General features: G+C 39.1%; 1 protein-coding gene across 5 annotated transcripts in view; it reads right to left on the reverse strand.

Annotated features, from left to right (window-relative positions):
* Window positions 1-2,694: 2,694 nt before the first annotated feature.
* MTHFS (methenyltetrahydrofolate synthetase) overlaps window positions 2,695-22,500 on the reverse strand; it is a 65,161-nt gene continuing 45,355 nt past the window's right edge. For all 5 annotated transcript variants that reach the window (XM_044075969.1, XM_044075965.1, XM_044075966.1 and 2 more), the window contains exon 2: window positions 2,695-3,773. In XM_044075969.1, coding sequence (XP_043931904.1) covers window positions 3,069-3,686 — 618 coding nt within the window. In that variant the 5' untranslated portion in view covers window positions 3,687-3,773 and the 3' untranslated portion in view covers window positions 2,695-3,068. The remainder of the gene's footprint in view (window positions 3,774-22,500) is intronic.

The raw sequence follows: 22,500 nt of genomic DNA on the forward strand, positions 1-22,500 counted from the left end.
AAAAGAGGCACTATGGGGGTGGCAAGGACCTTGGCCAGTATACGAAAGCCTAAGGGTGACAGGTGCAAGCCGTCCTTAGCGAAGAAACATGGCTTGTCGAGCATGTCATCCCAGGCTGACAGACACTGGATCCCCTTTGAATGACACCAATACTTTAGCCAATTGTTGAAACTGATCATTTTGTCTTTATACTGTGGCATCATTCTTGGTGAGGGCAAGATGCTACTCAAGGTCAGGGTCATACCAGCCTGGGCTACATGATCAGAGAGCTCCTCTATGTCTCTTTTCATGTAGTCCAGGGAGGTACGTCTCAGGTCATTCACACCAGCATGGACAATGACGGAGTCATACTTGTACTTGCTTTGGAGTGACCCGAGTGCTTGCATTATGTGGCGGATCCTGGCACCAGACAGGCAGCTTACAGTGACCTTCTCCTTGTTCAGTCTGGTGAGCGGGACGTCAGTGTAACGGAGACCTGGTTCAAGGCTCCAGAGAGCACCCCTGCAATACCGGGCTACAACTCTTACCACACTTTTCAGCCACCAAACCAGGATCGAAATACTAAAGGTAGAGGAGTGCCCATATTCACCAAGGATATTCACACCACCAGGCTAGTTGTCCAACACAATGGCATTCTATAAACTATGTCAAGAATCTAAATGGCAATGCTCAGTTCTGCTCTAAGCTACAACAGAATGGCATTAACTATACTGATCCCAAGGATATTGGCAATATCCTGGCAGATCGAATCAGTGCCAACTTCACCTCCTAAACTGCCCATCTCAATACTAGACGATTGCCAAATTCCGACAACAGCCACACAGGTTATAAAAAAAAATTAAAAAAAAAAAAACACACACACTCTCCAAAGCTAAGAATACAGCATCCATGGGACCAGATGACATCCCAGGCTGTGTACTACAGGAACTACAAAATGAACTGGCACCTCACCTAAGTGTCATGTTTAATCATACCATCACCTCAGGCACAGCTACAGTTAATCCACTCCACAAGGGGGAGATCCACTTTGGATCCCGAGAACTACCGCCCCATCAGTCTGACGAGCCCGATCTGCAAGACCATGGAACGTATTATCATGGAAATTATAAACAAAGATATTGGCAACCTTCAAACACTGGACCCCACCCAGTTTGGGTTTGTGAAGGGCCAATCTTGTCTCCTGAACCTGATAGACTTCTTCGAATCAGTCTCCAGAGCCATGGATGAGGGTAAGGAAGTCTACACAGCCTATCTGGACCTCGCAAAGGCCTTTGACACCATCCCCCACTCTGGAATCATAGATAAAACTCACTAAGATGGGCATTAATCCCCAAGTCACTCAATGGGTTGCCAACTGGCTTACTGACAGAACCCACACTGTAAAAGTAGCAGACTCCAAATCCAGCTCCAGACAAGTGGAGTACCTCAGGGTTCAGTCCTGGGACCGCTCTTGTTTGGCATCTACTTCTCTGAAGTAGAGGCCAACACTAAGGGACTCTGGCTAACAAAGTTTGCAGATGACTGCAAATTGGGAGCCATTACTGAATCCCCAAATGATGTGGCTACTCTACAAAAAGGCCTTACAGAAACAGATGCTTGGTGCCAGAGCCATGGGCTCAAGGTCAATGCTAAGAAATGTATAGTTATCCCCTTTGGGAAAAAACATGTACCCATGATTTACCACATAGGTGGCAGTACACTAAACATCGAAAGTGTGATGAAAGATTTAGGGGCACAGGTGGACAGTGGTCTCACCTTCAATAACCACATCGCCACAACAGCCAGGAAAGCCTTCTATGTGGCACACCTCATCACTAAGGGCTTTTCATCCAGAAAAACTGTACTCATCCCTCGTTAGACCCATTATAGAATACAACGCCCCAGCTATACTCTGTCGCATACAGTCTACTCGAGGCGATCTCTGCTCAACATACAAGGCCATGTCAAACCCAGAGCTGTTGGACATGCTACACTTAAAGAAATCCCAATCCCTCAGTGACACATGCTCCAGGGATCTAAACCTTGTCATCACAATAAAACAAAATGTGCTGGAGGGATAGGTTCCTGACCCAGAGACTCCCCAGACTTTGGAAAAGACTGCCCATACATGTCAAGCACAGCGCCTCTTTGGCTCTCTTCAAAAGGAACCTTTATGACTGAATGGGAGAAAGGAAATTCACCTCGGGGATTATGTCAGTCGCCCTGCTAGACAGGGGTCCAGGGAAGTAAATAGTGTGGGAAGAAACAGCCAGGGAATTGTTATGGCTAAGCTTGTATAGGCCCTAGGGCCGAGAGCCTAGTACCAACCTATGAACCAAGCATGAGTGTGTTATTTTATGTTTACTACTGCTGCAAAAGCAGGAGAACAAGTGCAGAAAAATATTTTCTTACAAGGGCTTGGTTCTCTGGTTTTCCTGCTACTGACCAAACATTTTAACTCAGTGAACCATTTTTTTTTTTAGAACGGAAGTCTGAAAAGAACAACTAATCACCAAAATACTATTCTACTAATGAGAGAGGTTGGGTAGCACCCAAGCTCTACTATGGTACTCTAAATACAATAAAAATTGTTGGAGTGCATTTATTATAATTATGCTGACATCTTTAACAAATTGCTGGACTCTACACTGATCTCATTTTGTCTGGCTTGGTTTGTCATGGAAAATTGGGCATTTTTTACAGTCATACACATTATACAATGCAAACATATCTTTATTAAAACTGATTGACTAAACATGACCTAATAGCTAAAGCAGTCCAGGTTAAATTTTTTATAAATTAAAAACTGTAAATATTGCTAATGTTTAAAAGCTTGAAACAAAACCTTGATGTTATTAAATTTGTCAGGCAAGTCATTTCAGTCCACATTTAAATTTACTGCACTTATCCATCATTGGATGCAGAATCAGTATGAATTATGAGAATTAAAATTAAAAATCAATTTCTACACAACTCCAAGTAAAATTACTTGTCAGGATTGGGTAAGTGAGAATGGCACAGGATTGGAAAGTACTGGCACAGAACAGGAGGGTCATGACACTAATACTAGTGTGTAAGCAAGCAAAAGGTCACTCTCCACCATGCAAAACATCATCTATCTGTATATCACTCTCTCCCACAGGGACAGAATCACAAATCTGTTCTTTAAAGGCCAAGGCAAGTGTGTAAGGTTTTCCATTTGGATGCTGTAAGCATCGTTGAAGATAAACGTCATAGTATCCCTTTCCTCTGCCTAGTCGGTTTCCATTCTTATCAAATGCAAGACCAGGCATGAGGACAAGATCAAGTCCCCCTGATGCCAAAGCCTCTTCCCTGGTATCCTCAAAAGCAGGTTGATGAATATTCCACGTAGTCAATGGAAGGGATTTAATCTCTTCAATAGAGGCCAGCTTTACCATATCCATGTGGTGGCTCCTTGCCATGTACCGTGGGATGAAGCACTGTTTACCAGACTGAAAAGCATGCTTAATGATTCCCTCAGTCTGTACTTCATCTTGCATACTCAGGAAGACAGCAATTCGCTGGGCATTCTGGTAGCTAGGATGTGCAATGACCTTCTCAGTTACCAAAAAAGACTGCCTTGCTTTGTTCTGCTCACTGAGTGTAGCAACTTTCTTTTTTATTTCTTCTCTTAATGCTTGTTTTGCTGTTCTGATAGTCGACATAATCATAATGTCTCTTTTCATGCACCCACTCCTCTGCGAGTATATTCTTTTGCTGTATGTATTGCTGGGCAGATGCAGCAACTAACTGCCTGTAGTCCAACAGATCACCTAAATGAATACACAAAAGAAATATCATTGTCAATATTATAAGCATGCTTATTTTATTCAGCTATCAACTATCCGCAATTCAATATACCATCTAAATTAATATATTAGATAAGAAACCATCACTCTAAATAAGCAATATATGTATTACTGCTATATAGTATATGTATTATGGATTCACTTTATATCCTCAAAATACTGAAATATCAAAATTCAGTATTTCGAAGCTATAAAGTAGACTTTTTGAAACCATGAAAACTCAGAATCGCAAAATTCAAAATCTCGCACACTGGAGATTTTGAATTTCGCGCTTCTGCACACACACACACACACACACACACACACACACACACACACACACACACACACACACACACACACACACACACTACTTTATTTAGCTTTTCTCACCCTTTTTAACAGTGCTTTACTTTACTCCAGTTTCCCTGCCACCTTCTGGCTCAATTAAGAACTTTAACTCTGTCAAAGCACACAGTTACAGGACAGACCACAGTTACAGGACAGAGTGTGCTTTCAGAATACTGTTACACTAACTCAGCAAAAACAATCATATAATAATTTTTATTATTACCATGTCTCAACAGGTACCAGATGTTTTGGTGCTCCAAAAGCAGAAGTTTGTGGTTCTATTCCCACTCCAGGGGACTGGACTGCGGACATTGCAGTGCAGCATGGAGGGGGGGGGTGCACACTTATGTATGCAGTCCTTCAGATGAGACATTAAAATGAGGTCCTACCTGCATGATGTGGTGGTAGCTTAGGTAGGTATAAAAAGGATCCCACAGCAACTACTGAAGAGTAGCAAGTTCCCCAATGCCCTGACCCAGTTGTGGCTTTCCCCAAAAATAGGCCACTATCCTAATGGGACTAATCTGGTCAACTAAATGATAAATAAAAATAAACAAATTTATCCATACTTATTTAACACACCTACATTATATAAAAAGGGATTCTGAAAAGGCTTAGCACTTTATGGTCACAACAGTGGTCAACAACCTTCACAAAAACTGTGTATGAGTAACTACTGCTTCAGCCTTACAATTTTTTTTTTTACATTGATAGGGACTTTTTGCCAATATAATATGCCCTACTGTTGTCAAATTCCCTACTGGATACAAAACAGAACAAATTTTAGCAACTTCAACACATACTAGAAAAAAAATTGTAACAGAAAGCAGATTTTAAAAAATATTAACCTTAACGTCTTTGGTACAAATACCTTCAAGTATTTCATAAATTTAGCCTATAAAGATTACAGGACATGTGCTCCTGCAATGGTTTTCAAAGCGTCAAGGGCTAGACTGCTCAAGCAATCCCTTGAAGGTAGTTGTGCAGAGGAAATTAAGACCATCATTAATATTTTCACTTTGTGTGTGCGTGTGTGTGTGTGTGTGTGTTTACTGCTTAAGTTCCAGACTTGCTTCTTGTTTTACATCCAATGAGGAATTTCTATAATGACATTTTGTTATACAACATACCCTTTTGTTATCTATTTCAACCCAAGCAAGTGAGTAAAGCCAAGGCACTAGATTCAATGTAAGAAATCACGATTTGCTTATTTTATCCACACACTAAGTATTTTTTTATTGTGACCTGTGAAAGGTTAGCCTAGGGTTGTATTATAGTTGCTTCATGGTTGCCAAGAGCCTTTCAGTAGTCGATCCTCACCAATATAGTTTGAAAGCTATTAAGCGGTTGTTTTCCAGTTATACTGCAGGCATCACTAACTTTGCAGCATTAACCCCACATGGCAGTATTTTTCCCTGAAACCTATGGCCATTAGTAAAAAATACAGAAACAAGATCTTCATTGGCCTCCAGTTATGTCAATGACTGCACAGCACAACATGAACAGTTACTTACACAGAAACAAAAATGTTGAAAGGTAAGCGCCATTAGTCGAGGATGCATTTCCTCTTTACTGCATAAATGCCAACACCCTTGGGGAATTTTAACATGCTACAACTGTAATGAAAAGTCACCCCCCCCCTCAAAAGAATGAATCCATTACTTAGATGTGAACAGCTTAACAGAAAATGATTTAACATTAAAATCAGTACAAAAAGAAAAAAAAAGTTTCAACGTTGTACTGCCTTTACTACAGGTCCTTATATTGGTTTGATTGCCAATATTCCATGAAATCAATTCAGATAAGAAATACTGCAAACTGTAACTACACCTTGATAACAAGAAACAAGTTGCAACTCTATTAGTAAAGGGAAAGGAGACTGCAACAGTAGACAGAGTGAAGTTGAGCATTTCATTTCCTACATCAACTGTTGCAGCATAAGGATGCCAAAATAGCAGTAATCAAGCATTTTTAAACTATTTTCCCCCAGTACCTCTGCCAACATATATCTGATGTTCTTTCAAGAGTACAGAGATCCTTTTTGTTTTATATGCCTCACCAAACCATTATGTTTGCTCGGATTAGTGCTCAAGGGGCGCACATGAAGTGGTAACCAGATTAGGGGGACATCATTCCCTCACGGGTAACGCACCCTTCTCATGCAGCCCTATTATGGTAGGTGCAAATGCTGCTCATTATGTTCCAAATCAATGCCAAGGATTCACTAGTAGGGTGTATGCCCCAAGGACACACTATTTCCCACTATGGGGTGATGTGATCAGCAAACACCTGTCAATTTTCCTTCCCAGCAGGCTGTCTGATGTCTGGGTCACTAGTAAAACCCTAGTTAAATGTAAGGTTTATTTAAAAAAAAAAAAAAAAAAAAAAAAAAAAAATATGTATGTTGGGGGGGGGGGGGTGAACAAGGCGGCAAAGTCCCCATGCAACTCTACACTTCTGCTTCTGTATACATACATGTTAGGAGTATGCTCAACAAGCTATTAAAGTTGAAAGTAATTCTGCTACAAATATGTAACAAATAAGGTATAAAATAAAGCTTGCTTAAAATGTAGAAAAGAGTTTAGCAATATGCAATTAGCAGCCATACTAAACGACTGTGGCTTAAAAATGCTTAATGGACACGTTTCCTACAGAATCAGCAAGAATGTATGCATTTCACCATTGTCAGCAAGAAAGCTGACCTCTTACGACTTAGCATGTATGCATTTCACACCGTTAGTTAAGAGCAAAAATGTAAAAAAACAGGATGTATGCAGCTTCTTTAAAGAATGGACAACAGGAAACAATATGTACAGGTTTCTATTATATAACTGTTAAGCAAGGATGCTCTAATGGATATGCTTTCATCAAGTCAGCATTTGCACAAGATGTTTCCTTAAAAGACAATACCAGTATTATTTCTCTACAGGATGAAAACATATTTTTCTGCAAACACCAGCAAACAGATGTTTTCATACAAAGACCAAAATAGAATACCAAGGAGAAAAACAGAATGTAAAACCACAATAGAGAGAGACTACTACAGATAACATTGTTAGTGATCTTTGTGTAGGAATACAATATTACCTCGGAACAAATGGGTATCTCCAACATCATCCATGCTGTTTTGAGAAGTAAAGTAGCACAGTACCTGAAGCTGTAACAGTAGATTGCGTGATTTGTTATAAAAAGTTATTTATTGGTTACTGTTTTATGACAGAGTTTGATGCTGCATCAGTGTATATTTTGCAAGTTTCTGTGTTCAGACTGAGAACACAATTATAACTAGACTTTGATTTCAGCGGAATCCAGCCAGCAAGACCTTAGTGTCTTAAGACTTCAGTTCCAGCACAGTAAGCAGCACCTCGATAATTATTCAATACAGACTGAACATTATGCAGCCCTTGGGGTATGGGAATAGACATCCCTACACCTAAAGTGCAAACTGGACGGGATTCCATTTGATACAGATCAACCTGACTATGTTAAACTCCCATCAGTTTTCCCACAGGAGGTCACTGCCTATGGGACTCTTGGTGATTGCTGACCATTCATTTTCTTAAAGGATTTCTCTTCTCTGTTGTTACAGATGCAGACTGGCTATACACATGTTCATGGGAATGGGGACTTGTACCCACCCACATTACATTTGTCTATTGACTGTTTTTCCTCAGGCTGAACTGATAAAGTGTGCCAAATAAGAAAGTTCCTTACCAGTCATAACTTGCAGTGGAACTATGGAAAATTTCTTTATCTCTGGCAGCTCTATCATCTCACTATCAACAAGGGATTTTTTCTTTGATTTAAAAGGAGAATCTTTTGTATCTAAACACTCCTTTGCAATCAATAAATGGAACAAAAAACAAACACTAAAAACTTTGTTAAAATGGAACAAAACCACACCGAATCCAACTGTAATGTTAGCGCTTTCGTTTACTAATTCAGCAAACTTCGTCAGACAGTTCAACCTACAAAAATACATGACTTAAATGCCAAGCCTCCACTTAAAGGGCTAAAAGCCCTACATTTCTCAATATTATCAAAGCATACAAAAAGTACAGTTTTGTACCTACCATAAATGTAGATGTTAGAGGATCCACATTGCTGCAGTCCTTACTATTGGGTAGTCCGCTGTCCAGTCGGCCCGAATACCAGAGTATATGGCTGACGTCGGTCAGGGCGCATTAGACTGACGTCAGTACGTCAGGGTACTAATGCGCATGACCGACGTCATATCCTCAGTCTTTTCTTGCCCCAGATGTCAGAAGACCCTAAAAAGACAAGGCCCAAAATACCTGCACCAAAAATATGTACAATATATACAAAAATATATACAAAAATATCAGCATATAACCTCACCTACACAACCACCCCTAAACAGAGAGGGGAGGGTAAATTGGACTGCAGCAATGTGGATCCTCGAACATCTACATTTATGGTAGGTACAAAACTGTACTATGTTCTTCGCTCCACATTGCTGCAGTCCTTACTATTGGGTAGAATCCCAAAGCAGAGGTAAGGGAGGCTGGCAAATCATAAAGAAGTAGGAGCTGACAACATGCCTTGCAAAACAGCTGTGGCAAAACCAGCCCTAGACTTAGAGTAGATAGGAAGGTGATAATGCTTAGAGAAAGTATGCACTGAACTCCAAGTAGCTGCCTCCAAAATATCCTTAGTTGCCACCCCCCTTAGAAATGCTGTTGACGTGGCAGTAGCCCTAGTGGAATGAGGCCTAATCCCAGCTGGAATCTCCTTGCCATGATGGGAATAACAAAATGCAATGCAAAACCCAATCCACCTAGAAATAGTTTGTTTTGACACAGGCTTGCCCTGCGACTCAAAGCAAAAGAAACAAACAACTGCTGAGACTGCCTAAAATCCTTAGTCCTGCTTAAATAATAACGCAATTGCCTGTGTACATCTAAAGTGTGCAAAATCTTTTCCCCTTTATTTTGGGGGTCTGCATAAAAAGTAGGCAAATGAATAGTTTGGTTTAAAGCCACACTAGAAACCACCTTAGGCATAAAGGAAGGATTAGTACGTAATGATACCCTATCCTTATGAAAAATCAAAAGGGCTCTACTGCCATAAGGGCCTGCAACTCAGACACCCTTCTTGCAGAAGTAATAGCCAACAGAAAAGCAGTCTTCCATGACAAGTATTTCAATTCAGCAGTAGCCGCAGGCTCAAAGGTTGTAGAGTAAGTTTTTCCAACACAAAATTGAGATCCCAAGCAGGAGTAGGAGCTCTACGTGGCGGTCTTATATTCTTTGCCCCTCTAAGAAACTGCTTGAACAAAGGATGCGAAAACAATGGTGGGTCACAATCGTAGTGAGCTGAAATTGCTGCAGCATGAATCTTAATGGAAGAGAAGGACAAACCTTTGTCCAATAACTCAGTAAGATATTGAAGAGCCACACTCAAATTAGGCTCAGAAATCTCCAAATTCTTTGCTGTACTCCAAAATAAAAATCTCTTCCATTTTTCTGCGTACACTTTCCTTGTACTAGGTCTTCTAGCTTCCATAATCACATTTAAAACTTGTTGAGGAAGTTGAGACCTGCTGTGTTTCAACACAGAATATGCCAGGCTGTTAGATGAAGAGAGTGAAGCTTGACATTGAGCAGATGACCGTCCTTCTGAGATAACAGATGAGGAATCAAAGGTAAAGGCCATGGAGGCTTCCTTACCAGACTCCTTAGTAGTGGGTACCAGTGTTGCCGAGGCCAATCTGGAGCTATCAAAATCATCCTTGGCTTGTCTTGTCTGACTTTTAATAGCACCTTTGGAAGAAGAGGCAGAGGTGGAAAGGCATACACATGAAGGTTTTTCCAACTGAAAGACAGAGCATCCACTTTCCAAGCTGTGTGATGAAACCCCTTTGTGCAAAACTTTGGCAGCTGGTGGTTTAGTGGAGAAGCGAACAGATCTATGTCTGGAGTTCCCCATGACACTGTCAATTTCTGAAATACATGAAGATCCAGTTTCCACTCGTGGGGATCCATGATTTGTCTGCTTAACACATCTGCTAAGGAGTTCTGTGCTCCGGCAGAAACCTTGCCTGAAGAGTTAGTTGCAAGCTTAGCGCAGTCTCCCATAAAATCATTGCTTGCCTGCATAGAGGATAAGAATGTGTTCCCCTTGCTTGTTGATGTACCACATGACAGTTGTGTTGTCTGTTAGAATCAACACCTGCCCTGGAAGAAGTAACTCCTTGAAAGCCATTAATGCAAACTGGACTGCTAACATCTCCTTCATGTTGATATGTAGATGCTGTAGTCTGGCAGGCCACTTGTCTTGTATCCACTTTCCATTTAGATGAGCTCCCCAAGCAATGTCCGAGGCATCTGTCGTTAAAATCTGACTCGCCTCTGGCCGGGTCACAGAGAGTCCCTTGTTTAGGTGACATTCCTGAGCCCACCACAAAAATTCTTTTTGAAGGCAAGGTATTATTTGAATGACAGTGTCCAAATCCTGGCAGTGCTGTGTCCATACATTTTTGAGATACCATTGTAGCTTCCTCATATGCAGTTTGGCATTGGGAAGCACCAGAATACAAGATGCCATGAACCCTAATGCTTGAAGGACTGTCCTTGCAGTCAGCACGGACTGATGAGATAGTTGATGGAAGTAAAGTGACAGACTCTTGTTTGTCCGGGGTTAAAAAGGCCATCTGGGCTGCTGTATTCAGTCTCACACCCAGAAAGCACATGTCTTGAGACAGTACTAGACTGGACTTTATTTCGTTCACAGAATACCCTAGGCATCTTAGCACTGCTATAACATATTCCAGATGCTGTAGAAGGTCTTCCTTTTCTTGAGCCAGAATCAGGCAGTCGTCCAAGTAAGGATAGATTTGAATTCCTTTTAGCCTGAAGTAAGCTATCACTGGAGCCAGAACCTTTGTGAATACTCTGGGCGCAGTAGATAAGCCAAAGGGCAATGCAGAGAACTGATAATGAGAATTTCCAGCTCGAAAACGCAGATACTTCCTGCAACTTAGTCTTATAGGCACATGAAGGTAAGCTTCCTTGAGATCTAAAGTTACCATCCAGTGATCTTTGCCCAGCAGAGGTAAAAGCTGTTGTAACGTCAACATTTTGAACTTGGGAATGTCCAGATAAGTGTTGAGGATAGATAAATCCAAAATTGGTCTCCACGTGTTCCCCTTCTTCGGTACTAGGAACAGGCGAGAATAAAATCCTAGGCCCCTTTCTGATACAGGGACTGGCTGAATGGCCCCTATTTGGAGTAACAGAGAAATTTGCTTGTGAGCCTCTTTCCTTTGTGGAGGAGGAACATCTGGCATGCCTTTGAAACGGGGCAATGTATGGAAATAAAACCTGTAACCGTGGTGAATGATATCCAACACCCATCTGTCTTGAGTAATTAAATCCCAATTTCCTTTGAAAAGAGACAGTCTTCCTCCCAAAGGAGCTGCCAGACGAGAATCTACTGGCAGCTGAAAAGGCAGGTCATTGGGTCTGTTTACGAAAGGACTGACCCCTGCCCTCACCAGAAGTCTGAGCAGGTGAACTCCCTGTTCTAGGCCTAAAAGAACCTTGAGCTCTGCCCCTACCACGTCTAGACCTACCCCTAGACTGGGAATCATAAGCAGGATATGTCCATCCCTTAGTAGGCCAATTTCTACTAAACTTTGGTGGCTGCACCTGCAAAAAATCTTTAACAGTTTGCATAGACTTAGCTTTGTCCTCCATTTTCTTTAAAACTGCTTCCACAGGCGAACCAAACAACACATCAGACTGTAAAGGAGCATCCAAAATCCTTGTCTTAACATGCTCAGCTAAATTCTGATCCCTCAACCAGGCATGCCTGCGAAGAACAGAACTAGTGGCAGCCACCCTCGAGGAGGCCTGTACAGCATCAAAACCACATTGCAAAGAATGCTTACCCACTTGTTCAGACACAAGAACTAAATCCAGCAACTCTTTACACTCAATACCTTCCGCCAAAGCATCCACCTTAGATTTCAGTTGTGAAAGGAGATAATTTTGATATTTAAGCATGTGAAACTGACAATTCAACGCCCTCATGGCTAAAGTGGAAGTAGTATACACTTTCTTTCCCAATCTATCCAAAGCCCTTGCCTCCTTATCAGTGGGAACAGGGCTTTTAACCACAGAGGCCTTAACACCTTTAGGTCCCTGAGAAACAGTTTCCGGGTCTGCCCTAGGACTCTTAAAAAGATACTTATGAGCTTCAGGCACCCTATAGTACCTATCAGGTTTAACAGGAGCAGGAGGCAAAGAATCAGGGTTCAGGGAAGCCTCTGCAAAAACATCTTCCACCACATTCAACACAGGAGGTATAGCTAAGGGCCTATGCTGGGGCAAAAACAAGAATTCCCTAAGCCTTTTCCTGGAATCAGAGTAATCCTGGCCTTCCCAATTAAAGTGCTCCCTCATGGAATGCAGAGTCTCTGAAAATGAGAAATCCTCAGGAGGAGAAGCTGTAGGAGTGGAATCATCCACATCAGAATCAGAATAAGGAGGATACTCCTGCAAATCTTCCGCAGAAGACTCAGAAGCCTCTGAACACTGTTCAAAACTATCAAACTCCGGTTCCACCCTAGGCCTCTTATCAGGAGGGGGCATAGAACCTCTAATCATAGTAATCAAATCTTCTGCCATTTTAAGCATATGTTTCTTAGGCACAGAACCTGAAATGCTAGGAGAAGCCCCCACTGAAGCTGAACTTTGCCTACCTCTCAAAGAAGTTTTGGCAACAGAAGGAGAGGCTCTAACTACCTTGGGAAGAGAGGGAAGAACAGTTACCTGAGAAGCCCCCTCAGCCTGGCCTACCTCCTGAGAAGGCACATCCTGTAACAGTAAAGTCTCTGCCTGAGACTCTAAAGAAACTCCTGGCAAAACCTCTGGCTCCACTGAGCCTTCTAAAGAACCGACGTCCGGGACTGCCGGTTCATCAACCCTAGGCTTCGCTGTTTTGTCCTTGCGCTTCTTGGACGAAGCGGGCGTCGGAGCATCCGGCGGCATTTTATAATTGCAACGCTTCCCAAACACTAACCTGGCACAGTCTAACCGTCTCTTAATAGTGCGTTTGTTAAACCTAGCACAAGAGCGGCATCCAACAACGTCGTGCTCAGGCCCTAAACAAGGTATACACAAGGTATGGTAATCCCTATGAGGTATCTGTTTCCCACAAGAAATACAGTTATTCACTTTTTCTGACATCCGGTTAAATACTGAGGCAAGAAAAAACCAAAATGTTCCCCAACGGGGTACTTAGCCAACTCTGATTCGGTCTGAAACTCCGGCTTCGGAAATATTTCAGAACGCCAACCTGCACTCGCAAAACTGCTTCTGCATCGGACCATGCGGCAAAAAAGACTGAGGATATGACGCCGGTCATGCGCATTAGTACCCTGACGTACTGACGTCAGTCTAATGCGCCCTGACCGACGTCAGCCATATACTCTGGTATTCGGGCCGACTGGACAGCGGACTACCCAATAGTAAGGACTGCAGCAATGTGGAACGAAGAACATCAAACATTAAAAATAATAAAGATAAAAATACATATGTATAAGCATATATTAATAATATTCAAATATAAAAATATAACTTGAATTTATTTCCTTCATCTGGTCAAAGCCTTCAATTTCAATATACTTCTAAAAGACAAAGCATCATTCAACCCTGGGGGAATCAATGCATTTAATTTTAATTGCCAAATTAATTCTCTCTCATCCAATTTCAAAGCAACTGCCCCCCTCTCTATTATCATCCATTACCTTTTCAATAACTAAAAATTTACATTCATGGGTAGGGTAACTAATATGTCTAGCTAGATCCTATTTTTTAATGGTCTCTCTGTTCTGCCTACATAGAAGGCTGGACAATAGCTACATAAACCCAAATAAACAACCCCTTTGGAATTGCAGTTAAATTTACCACCAATAGAAAATTTTCTATCCCCAATATGAAAAGAATTTGTAACTTTATAATGTGTTTACACCACCGGCACGCCTCACATTTAAACATCCCACAATGGGGCAAATATTGTTTTGAGGGTCCCCCTTCAAGAATCATTTTTAGATTCCTGCCTCTCCTAAAAACAATACAAGGTGAATTACCCACATTATTTTTGATAAGATTATCATCTAAAAGGAAGCACCAATTCTTTTAAGAGTAGGTGCATCCACAAAAAAGGTGGTAATAAAACTCATTTTAGTTAATCCAATATCCGAAGGGCCATCCATTTGATTGATTTCTAACCTTTCACGATTAGAACCTGTAAACAATTCAAATTTACTATCATGTAAGGAATCAACATTAGCACTAAGATGGTCACAATCAACTGAATCCACAACATACCCCTCATTAGTAGACAATGGTTTAAAAAATCCTTCCAATTGCTTATTGTATACTTCAATAAGATAGTCCACTAAATTCCTAGGGTAACCACACTTAAACACCCCCTCAAAAGATTACATTCATCTAAGAAATCCAATTCCAAAGAGACCATCCTAGCTGCCCAAACTAATTGGCCCTTAACCACTCTCTTGGGCAAAAGGATGGCAACTAGACAAAGGCAAAAATACATTCGAATAAGTTGTTTTCCTAAAAATCTTCGAAATATATTTCCTCTCAGGAAAAACTTTAGTAGGCTCTACATCTAAGAAAGAAATGTTTTGTGTTTGGAAGTAAAATTTAAGAAATCAGTAAAATTAGTATTGTTCTCTAACGTAAGTTCCAATAAATAAACAATAAGGTCAATACTAGAACTCTCCACATGATGTTCCAAAAGGAAATCCCTTACCCACTCACAACCAATGTCCTGGGGAATAACTGTATAAAGGTCACGGACATAGATTGTGAGGAAATTCAAACCTTCAGAAAAAGGAAGTTTATTCATTGCTTCTAAAAAAGCCCACGAGTCTTTACATATCTGACTCTCATTTTTTAAAACTTCTTTAAGTTTAATATCTACAAATTTGGCACAAGCATAGATGATAGATTTGGTCTGCCATCAATAATGGGACAAAAGGGGGGGGGGGTTAATAAGATTTTTACGGATTTTGGGTAATCCAAACAACACAGGGGTAAGAGGGTATGGGATGGAAAAATAATTTAAACAAATCCAAATCAATTCTTCCATCCAAAAATAAATCCTTGATAAATCCCTTAATGCGCTGGTATGCACCATTAACTTCATTCAAGGAAACTTTAACATAAGCGTCATTGTCCAAAAGTAAACACATAGGATGATAATAATCATTATTATCCATGAAAATCAAACCACCCCCCTTATCAGGTTTTACGATTCATATATCAGCAAAATTTAAAACTTTCAAAGCTTCCCTTTCTGCTAGAGACAAATTAAACATTTCAGATTTTTAAAACCCTTTGTTATTTAACACATTCCTAAAATCACTCACAAATTCTTTCAAAAAGGAGGATGGAAGGATGTAAAACAGGGTTAAAAATACTAGAAACTCTGAAATCTTTAATCAAACTAGGATTAGTTCCCAACAGAATGTTTAAATTCAATTTCCTAGTAAAGGACTTAAGGTAAATGATGGTTCTAGCTAAATCTCCCCGAGAGGAAGTAACAAATGTTAAACCCTTAGCTAAAACATCAATAAGTAAGGGGTCAGGTGTAAATGTAGAAAAATTATATATCTTAAAATCTTGGGTACTGTTAAATAATGCTTTAACAGTTCTCTCATGGTTATCAGTAGGCTTCGGATGGTTCCCAAGGTCCGGGGGGTTTAAACAAAAAACAGTTCCAGAAGAACCAATTATCTCCTCCTCCTGTTTTGCCCCTTCCTTTTCCAAGGTTGTTGGGGCAGATTGTTGTCCCCCATTTGTTCACCTTCTTGGAATTCTGAAAACACCACAATCCTTCCATATTAGGGTTATTATTACCGTTATTACTGGGGCGTCTATTAGTGAGCCTATCACTCCTTCTTACAGGAGAAACTTAAGTAGGCATTTCATTATTCAAAAACTTTCATTAACAAAATTTTCATCATCATTATTATCATTATTATTCAGTCCAGCCAAACCATTATTCAACCCTATATTAGTATTCAAATTCACATTAGAGGGGGGGTAAAGGATAGTCTAACCCTTTCCCATAAGCTACAAAATCCCTATTCAGTTTCTTCGTTTTGTTGTCCTTAATTTAAATGAGACATTGTCAATACTAGAAAACATATGTACAAAAATCATACTTATAGCGTGTAAAATCATTGCCCGAAGTCGAATTCAGCAAGCTCCGTTTTTAAAACCTCCATTTGGTCACAATAGTTCTTGACCAAAAAATGCATAAATTCAACCCCTTGATGGTCGAATAAACTAAGCAGTTCCTTGTGGAAAATCCGGACCAAGCCCGAGGGATACCGCCATTGCTCAAGTCCCTTTGGAACTTGCAACTTTTTAAATGTACTCATTCAAGTATTGCACTTAACTGGAACATCTTCGTATCAAATCGTTTTAAGTTGTTAATTAAATTAGTTTCAACCACTGTAATACCCGGTACATTGGATGTTTGTGAACTAGTGTTAAAGCAAAAAGTCAAGTCCTTAAGCCATTCATTTAAATTAGGAATGGCAAAGGAGGTACTCACTGTCCTACTGATATTATGGTTGGCGTTAAAGCGTCTTTCAGACCAATTCCCACCATTCAGTGAAGAACGAACATCTGAACCAGGCAAATTAGATAAAGGCCTCCCAGATCCGCCAGGTACACCAGATAAAAAACTCCCTGTTGCTATATTACCAGGATCCTGCGATCCAGAGGTATTGCTTTGTAGCCTAGGGAGAACTGGATCCACAAGTACATTCAAACCAGAACTGCCAGCATTTCCGGAATTGCGAGGCAAGGCATCCGCAACTTGAACAGCAAGGGTCTCGACCCATTGTGATAACATTTGTATTAATGCTGTTAATTTTCCAATAGCTCCCAAATCAGTAGTAGATGTAGATGCAGGAGCTTCATTATTAAATAAGTCCTGAGACACAAGTGTGGTTGGTTCCTCCATGAAAACCACAAACTATAAACGGAACGAAAAACAAACACTAAAAACTTTGTTAAAAAGGAACAAAACCACACCGAATCCAACTGCAATGTTAGCGCTTTCGTTTACTAATTCAGCAAACTTCTTCAGACAGTTCAACCTACAAAAATACATGACAAATAAATTTACAAATTGTGACATCACATTACAGTTAAATGTCAAGACCCCATTTAAAGGGCTAAAAGCCTTACATTTCTCATTATCATCAAACCATACAAAACAAACATTGAAAAAAAATAGATAAAAATACATATGTATAAGCATATATTAAGAATATTCAAATTTATAAATATAAAAATATAATTTGAATTAATTTCCTTCATCTGGTCAAAGCCTTCATGCTCTGCAATCAATCTTGTATCGCAAGGGAACAATGTGCCATTGCCATTCCTCTCAATCTGATTAAATGGTGTTAAAGCTAGGCATTTATCTTCACTGTAAAAAGAAAACAAAAACATGCCATCAGTTCATGGAAAGCAGAGCATTTAAAGCATTACGAAAAGCAGCCATCCTACAAATATTCTGTTCAAAATTATGGAAAACCAATCCACAAACAGCTTCTGGATTAACTTCCAAAAACTCAGATTATGCACATACATTCCTTCGTGGCCATGATGAGAACATGGCCTTTAAACTAAACACTCCAACATGGATAAGTCAGAAAAGCAACATGCACTTTCTCAGAGGGTAATGATACTGACAGTCACAGGGAAGAACTCTGCCATCTTTGGTTACTTAATCTTAGCCAAAGTAAGACGGACTGACTAGCTAGGACAATTTTAAAGATCAAATATACAAGACTGAGACATTTACTTTAAAGGAAAAGTTCACTTTCTCATGTAGATTAACTCAACCATGAGATTGTCTTTCTCCCTACAACATGGTGTCAGTATTGCGTAGGGGACAGAAATCTGACTGGACTTCATAAAACATTCATTTCCGTGCCTTGGAATCAACAGCTGGACGCTTTAAGCGGAACTTCACATAATTTACAAAGGAATTTGTCTCAACTTGTATAACATACCACAGACACAGAAATCTGTAGCTTACCCTGTCAGGCACCACCAAAAATCTTATGCAGGCAATTAGTCCTGCTAATGTCAGTAAATCAACAGCTGCATTAAAAAAGGCAGTGTGGTGAGCAGCTGTTTTCCACTGTCTTCATTGTAGACTGGAACAGGACTTGCACAGATTCACAGTTGCTTCCAATGTAGCCATGCCTTTCATATCAAAACAAGGCAATTAGATCAGTCAGGGATTGAAAGACAGTTGTCACCTCCTCTGATAAATTTACCTAAGCAGGATCACAGTACTGAACTGCTAAATTTTAAATATTGGCTGTTTATGCTACTTTTCACATTATGATGAGCTAAATGTAGTATCAAAGAGGTCTGTGACATTTAGAAAAAAAAGTCGGAAAATATTTTTTCTTGTAAAAGTAACTACATTTAACATTTTCATGCCCTCACCCCACAGGACAGAACTGCCCAAATCAGGAAACGAGACAGGTGGCAACCTTATCAAGCGATGTGGTTTAGAAGGTCTTTTATTCTTTCTTGTGACATACTTCTAGATGGTGATGCAAATCTGGTGCACTTATAGCACCGACAACAAAGCTCAACTCTGCTGCACTTACTACCACAAAATCCCAAGTTCAGAGGAACAGGAATAGGATGCTACAAGCCTCTTTTCTCTGACAGTTGTAGCCATTGGAAGACCAGTTTCCTGCAAAAATAGAGAGCGTAATTGCTTAGTTTTAAGGAGCCCAAAGCATAAGTAGTAGTTGTGTCATTATCAAGAAGTCAGTTTTGCTCAAGAGTGAGAAGAGAAAAACATAACACCAGAAGACATCTGTGCCGCAAAAGTTATCCAAAAGGCAAGGAATAGAAAGTTGGTAATATCTGGCTACAGAATTCCAGAACAGTTTAGTAAGGAGAATAAGAACATTAGTTAAAAATATAAATGCAACTGATAAAGAGCTTCCTACAATATTCCGTACTCCACAAAAAAAATCTTTCCACTGCAAGGACTGGGGAAGAGATTTATTTCTCAGTCCCTTAATTTTGCTATGTTATTATCAAGGAATTGGGTTTGTAGAAGAGTGACTTTCCTGTATTTTAACAGAACATTGTACGGAGTATAACAAGATATAAAAATAACATGCTACAAGACATCTGTGCCTCGGGGAAAAAACAAAGTTATCCAAAGTTAAGGAATAGAAATTTGGTCATACTTTGTTCTGAAACTTGCTTAGTAAAAGAAAACAAGACCATAAAGTTTTATTATAAAACTGAATTAAATTATTTTCTACAACAATCAGGTTGAAACAAATTAAAAAAAAAAAGTCTTTTCATTGCAGGTACTGGGGAAAAGAATTATTTTCAAACCCCTTCCTTTTCACTAGTGGCTAACATGCATAAAGCTACAAGGATCTCCAAGAGCAGTGACAGTGTCACCTCAGAAATAGTGGGGAATGACAATTCATCTTGGACTACAGAAGGACATTTTGAACAATGGTTTGTAATTTAGCTACTTTTGGATGCAGCTGTACAACTCCTTATAGTGTAAAATGGGCTCCAAGACAAAACATAAATGAGGGTCATTCCAGCAATAAAAAAAGCAATCCTGTTACAGAAGGTATAGAAGATCACAGTGACTGACATTAATCCCATCATATGTTAATGGGATGGGAATACACCTTTTGTCTAGCATGACTCGTATAAAGAGCACGAAATGGATTATGGGAAAGAAAAATGGTTACAGAGAAATAAGATCACATTGATATGTTAAGCCCTATTGTAGCCATCTGTGAAAAAAACATACTAAAATTCTACAAGAAGCACTCTGATTTTGAGGTATTAAAACAACTCAAAATAAAGATAGTGAAAAAAAATCAGTCCGAACAGGTGGCCAGTCAGTAGGTTTAAAAAGGGTCGAATAACAATCATGAATGGGATTACAGGAATTCAGTCAAGAGAGGGGGTCAACGGAGATTTTTATCATGGACTAAATAATATAACTGAATGCAGTGTAATTCTTATGAGTAATCGTATTTTTAAAAAATACAAGTATAGTCTCCTTGAATTAAACAGATCAGTACTTTGGTGTATTCAAGAAAGCCCCCACCCCCCGTTTCTACACAAATGGAGGCTACAACCATAGCCCTTACAGATTTAGAGTTCTATATGCAAAATGTAACTTTAGTCTTTTATTCCATGAAATCAATGGTTTATGATGTTCTTCTAGAGATAACATGGAGAGAAACAGTACTTTTAATCCTCTGTTTCATCCATGTAAAAACTTGCTTTGATTTTTTTTTTTTTTTTTTTTTTTTTTGGAGAATGTCAAAAACTTGTGCATAGAAAAAGTTAACTTTTCCAATTTAAGAGCGCAAAGAAACCCATGTTATGTTTTATAACACAACACAATGTGTGTGTAATTCAACCAGATAAAAGTCTGGGTGTGGTTCTGACGGATGCAAAAATTATTCTAATAAAAATGTTAATGTTAAGAAATATACAGGTATGTTAGCAAGTGGCAAAATATGAAGATAGATTATATGTTTTCAGATTTGATGTTGCAGGGTATTACAAATATGGATGACAATTCTTTATATGTATGTATATATATATATAAAACTTTAATGCCACCATTTTTTTTGTTAAAACACAGACCCTCCACTTTGACCTACTGTGGTAGCTATCAGTGCAAAAACTGAGCATTTAGTAATATATATATTCATCAGCTTTCAAAGTGGCTATGGGTGCCGCCTTTGCCCAGATTTATACCAACATTATTTTGTACTGAATTCAGGATTTACAAAATTAATGAAAATGTCATATAAAAAAACATGCATGCTTTGGACAGGGAAGAACATAATTTAAAAGATTTCTTGGGTATATGGAAATGACAAACTCCTTGATTCACTTACAGTTTTACTATATATTGTCTGAAGTTCGTAGAGGTTAAAAATTTATACTATAAATAAATATATACTGTACATAAAAATCCAACCTTTTTGAATACATACCTGCATTTTAATAAATTTATTGGAAACACATCACAAGAGTTTGTGAGGATTTTGATAGCTTCCATCATTACAAGCAGTTTTAATGAAAGGGCAGAGGGTCCCATTTAACACACCTTACCTCAGATGATTTGATTATTTTTGCAAGAATTCAATAAATTAATAGAAATGTTATACGTTATAGATTACCCAAGGAGTTTACTCTCAGTGGTGGCTGCTGAGGTCCAAATTGGAAGAAAGACAAAACTAGAGGCAACAGTGAAGTTATTACAACAGTTAACAAAATAAGGACAGATTGGCAAAATCAAATATTTAGCTCTTTTTCCATCGGCTTCAAACAATATTAAAATCAATTATAAAACAAACTAGATATTGGTGTTTGATTATAAAATTAAAGTAAAATTAGAAAAGGAACCAAGCTTTGTATTTATAAAACAAAATTTTTGGAAGAAATGTCGATTCTGTTGAATATATAACAAAAGGAAACTATGCTTAAATGTGGATGCTGTAAATACTGCAAGTATGTTTAGGATAACCTGCTTGCAGTCAAGCTAGGATTAAGAACCATCACATTTAAAGGATGGAAAGATTGCCGTACAAAGGGAATAGTTTATTTGGCCAACTGCTTGTCATGTGATGCCTATTACATGGGAGGAATGGAAAGGTAGTTGCATGGTATAATGTACGAATACCTTTACAATATTAAATGAAGGGATACAAATAATACCCTTGGTAGACTTGCAAAAATTTCAAGCAGTGTTTTGTTTTTATATTGGAAAAACATACCAGGTCAACAAAAGGGGCTGTTCACAGAATACAAGGCTTCAGTACAGAGAATCAGTGTGCCAATTACAACTTGATGCCACACAAGTATCTGGTTTTAAAACAGCTACATTTCCATAGCTAGGGAGCTGAAAATTAACAGCAGCAAAGTTACAAAGAGTTTTCAGATTAGCAGCAGCATATTGGATGAAAACTGAAGCAATGTGCAATACCATTCAGCAATGAACAAATCAAAATAAAATGTTATCGGGGTGAAAACATACTTCTGTTCAACACAAGATTCCCCATTATACAGATAACACTTCCTCCCCAGTAATCAACACTACTTTCATTTCTCTAGCAACAGGCTTTAGTCACAGTGCAAAGGTTTTTAATCATTTGTTATAAATTATGCCCTCATCTAGTGAAGTGGGCATTCTTATTCTAAAATATGTAGTTTTTACTTCAGTTAGTTCAGTGAACCTATATTTAAAAAGTTAATGAACTAGG

This window comes from Protopterus annectens, chromosome 6.part1 (assembly GCF_019279795.1).
Source record: "Protopterus annectens isolate FY-2018-M chromosome 6.part1, PAN1.0, whole genome shotgun sequence".
Lineage (NCBI taxonomy): Eukaryota > Metazoa > Chordata > Ceratodontiformes > Protopteridae > Protopterus > Protopterus annectens.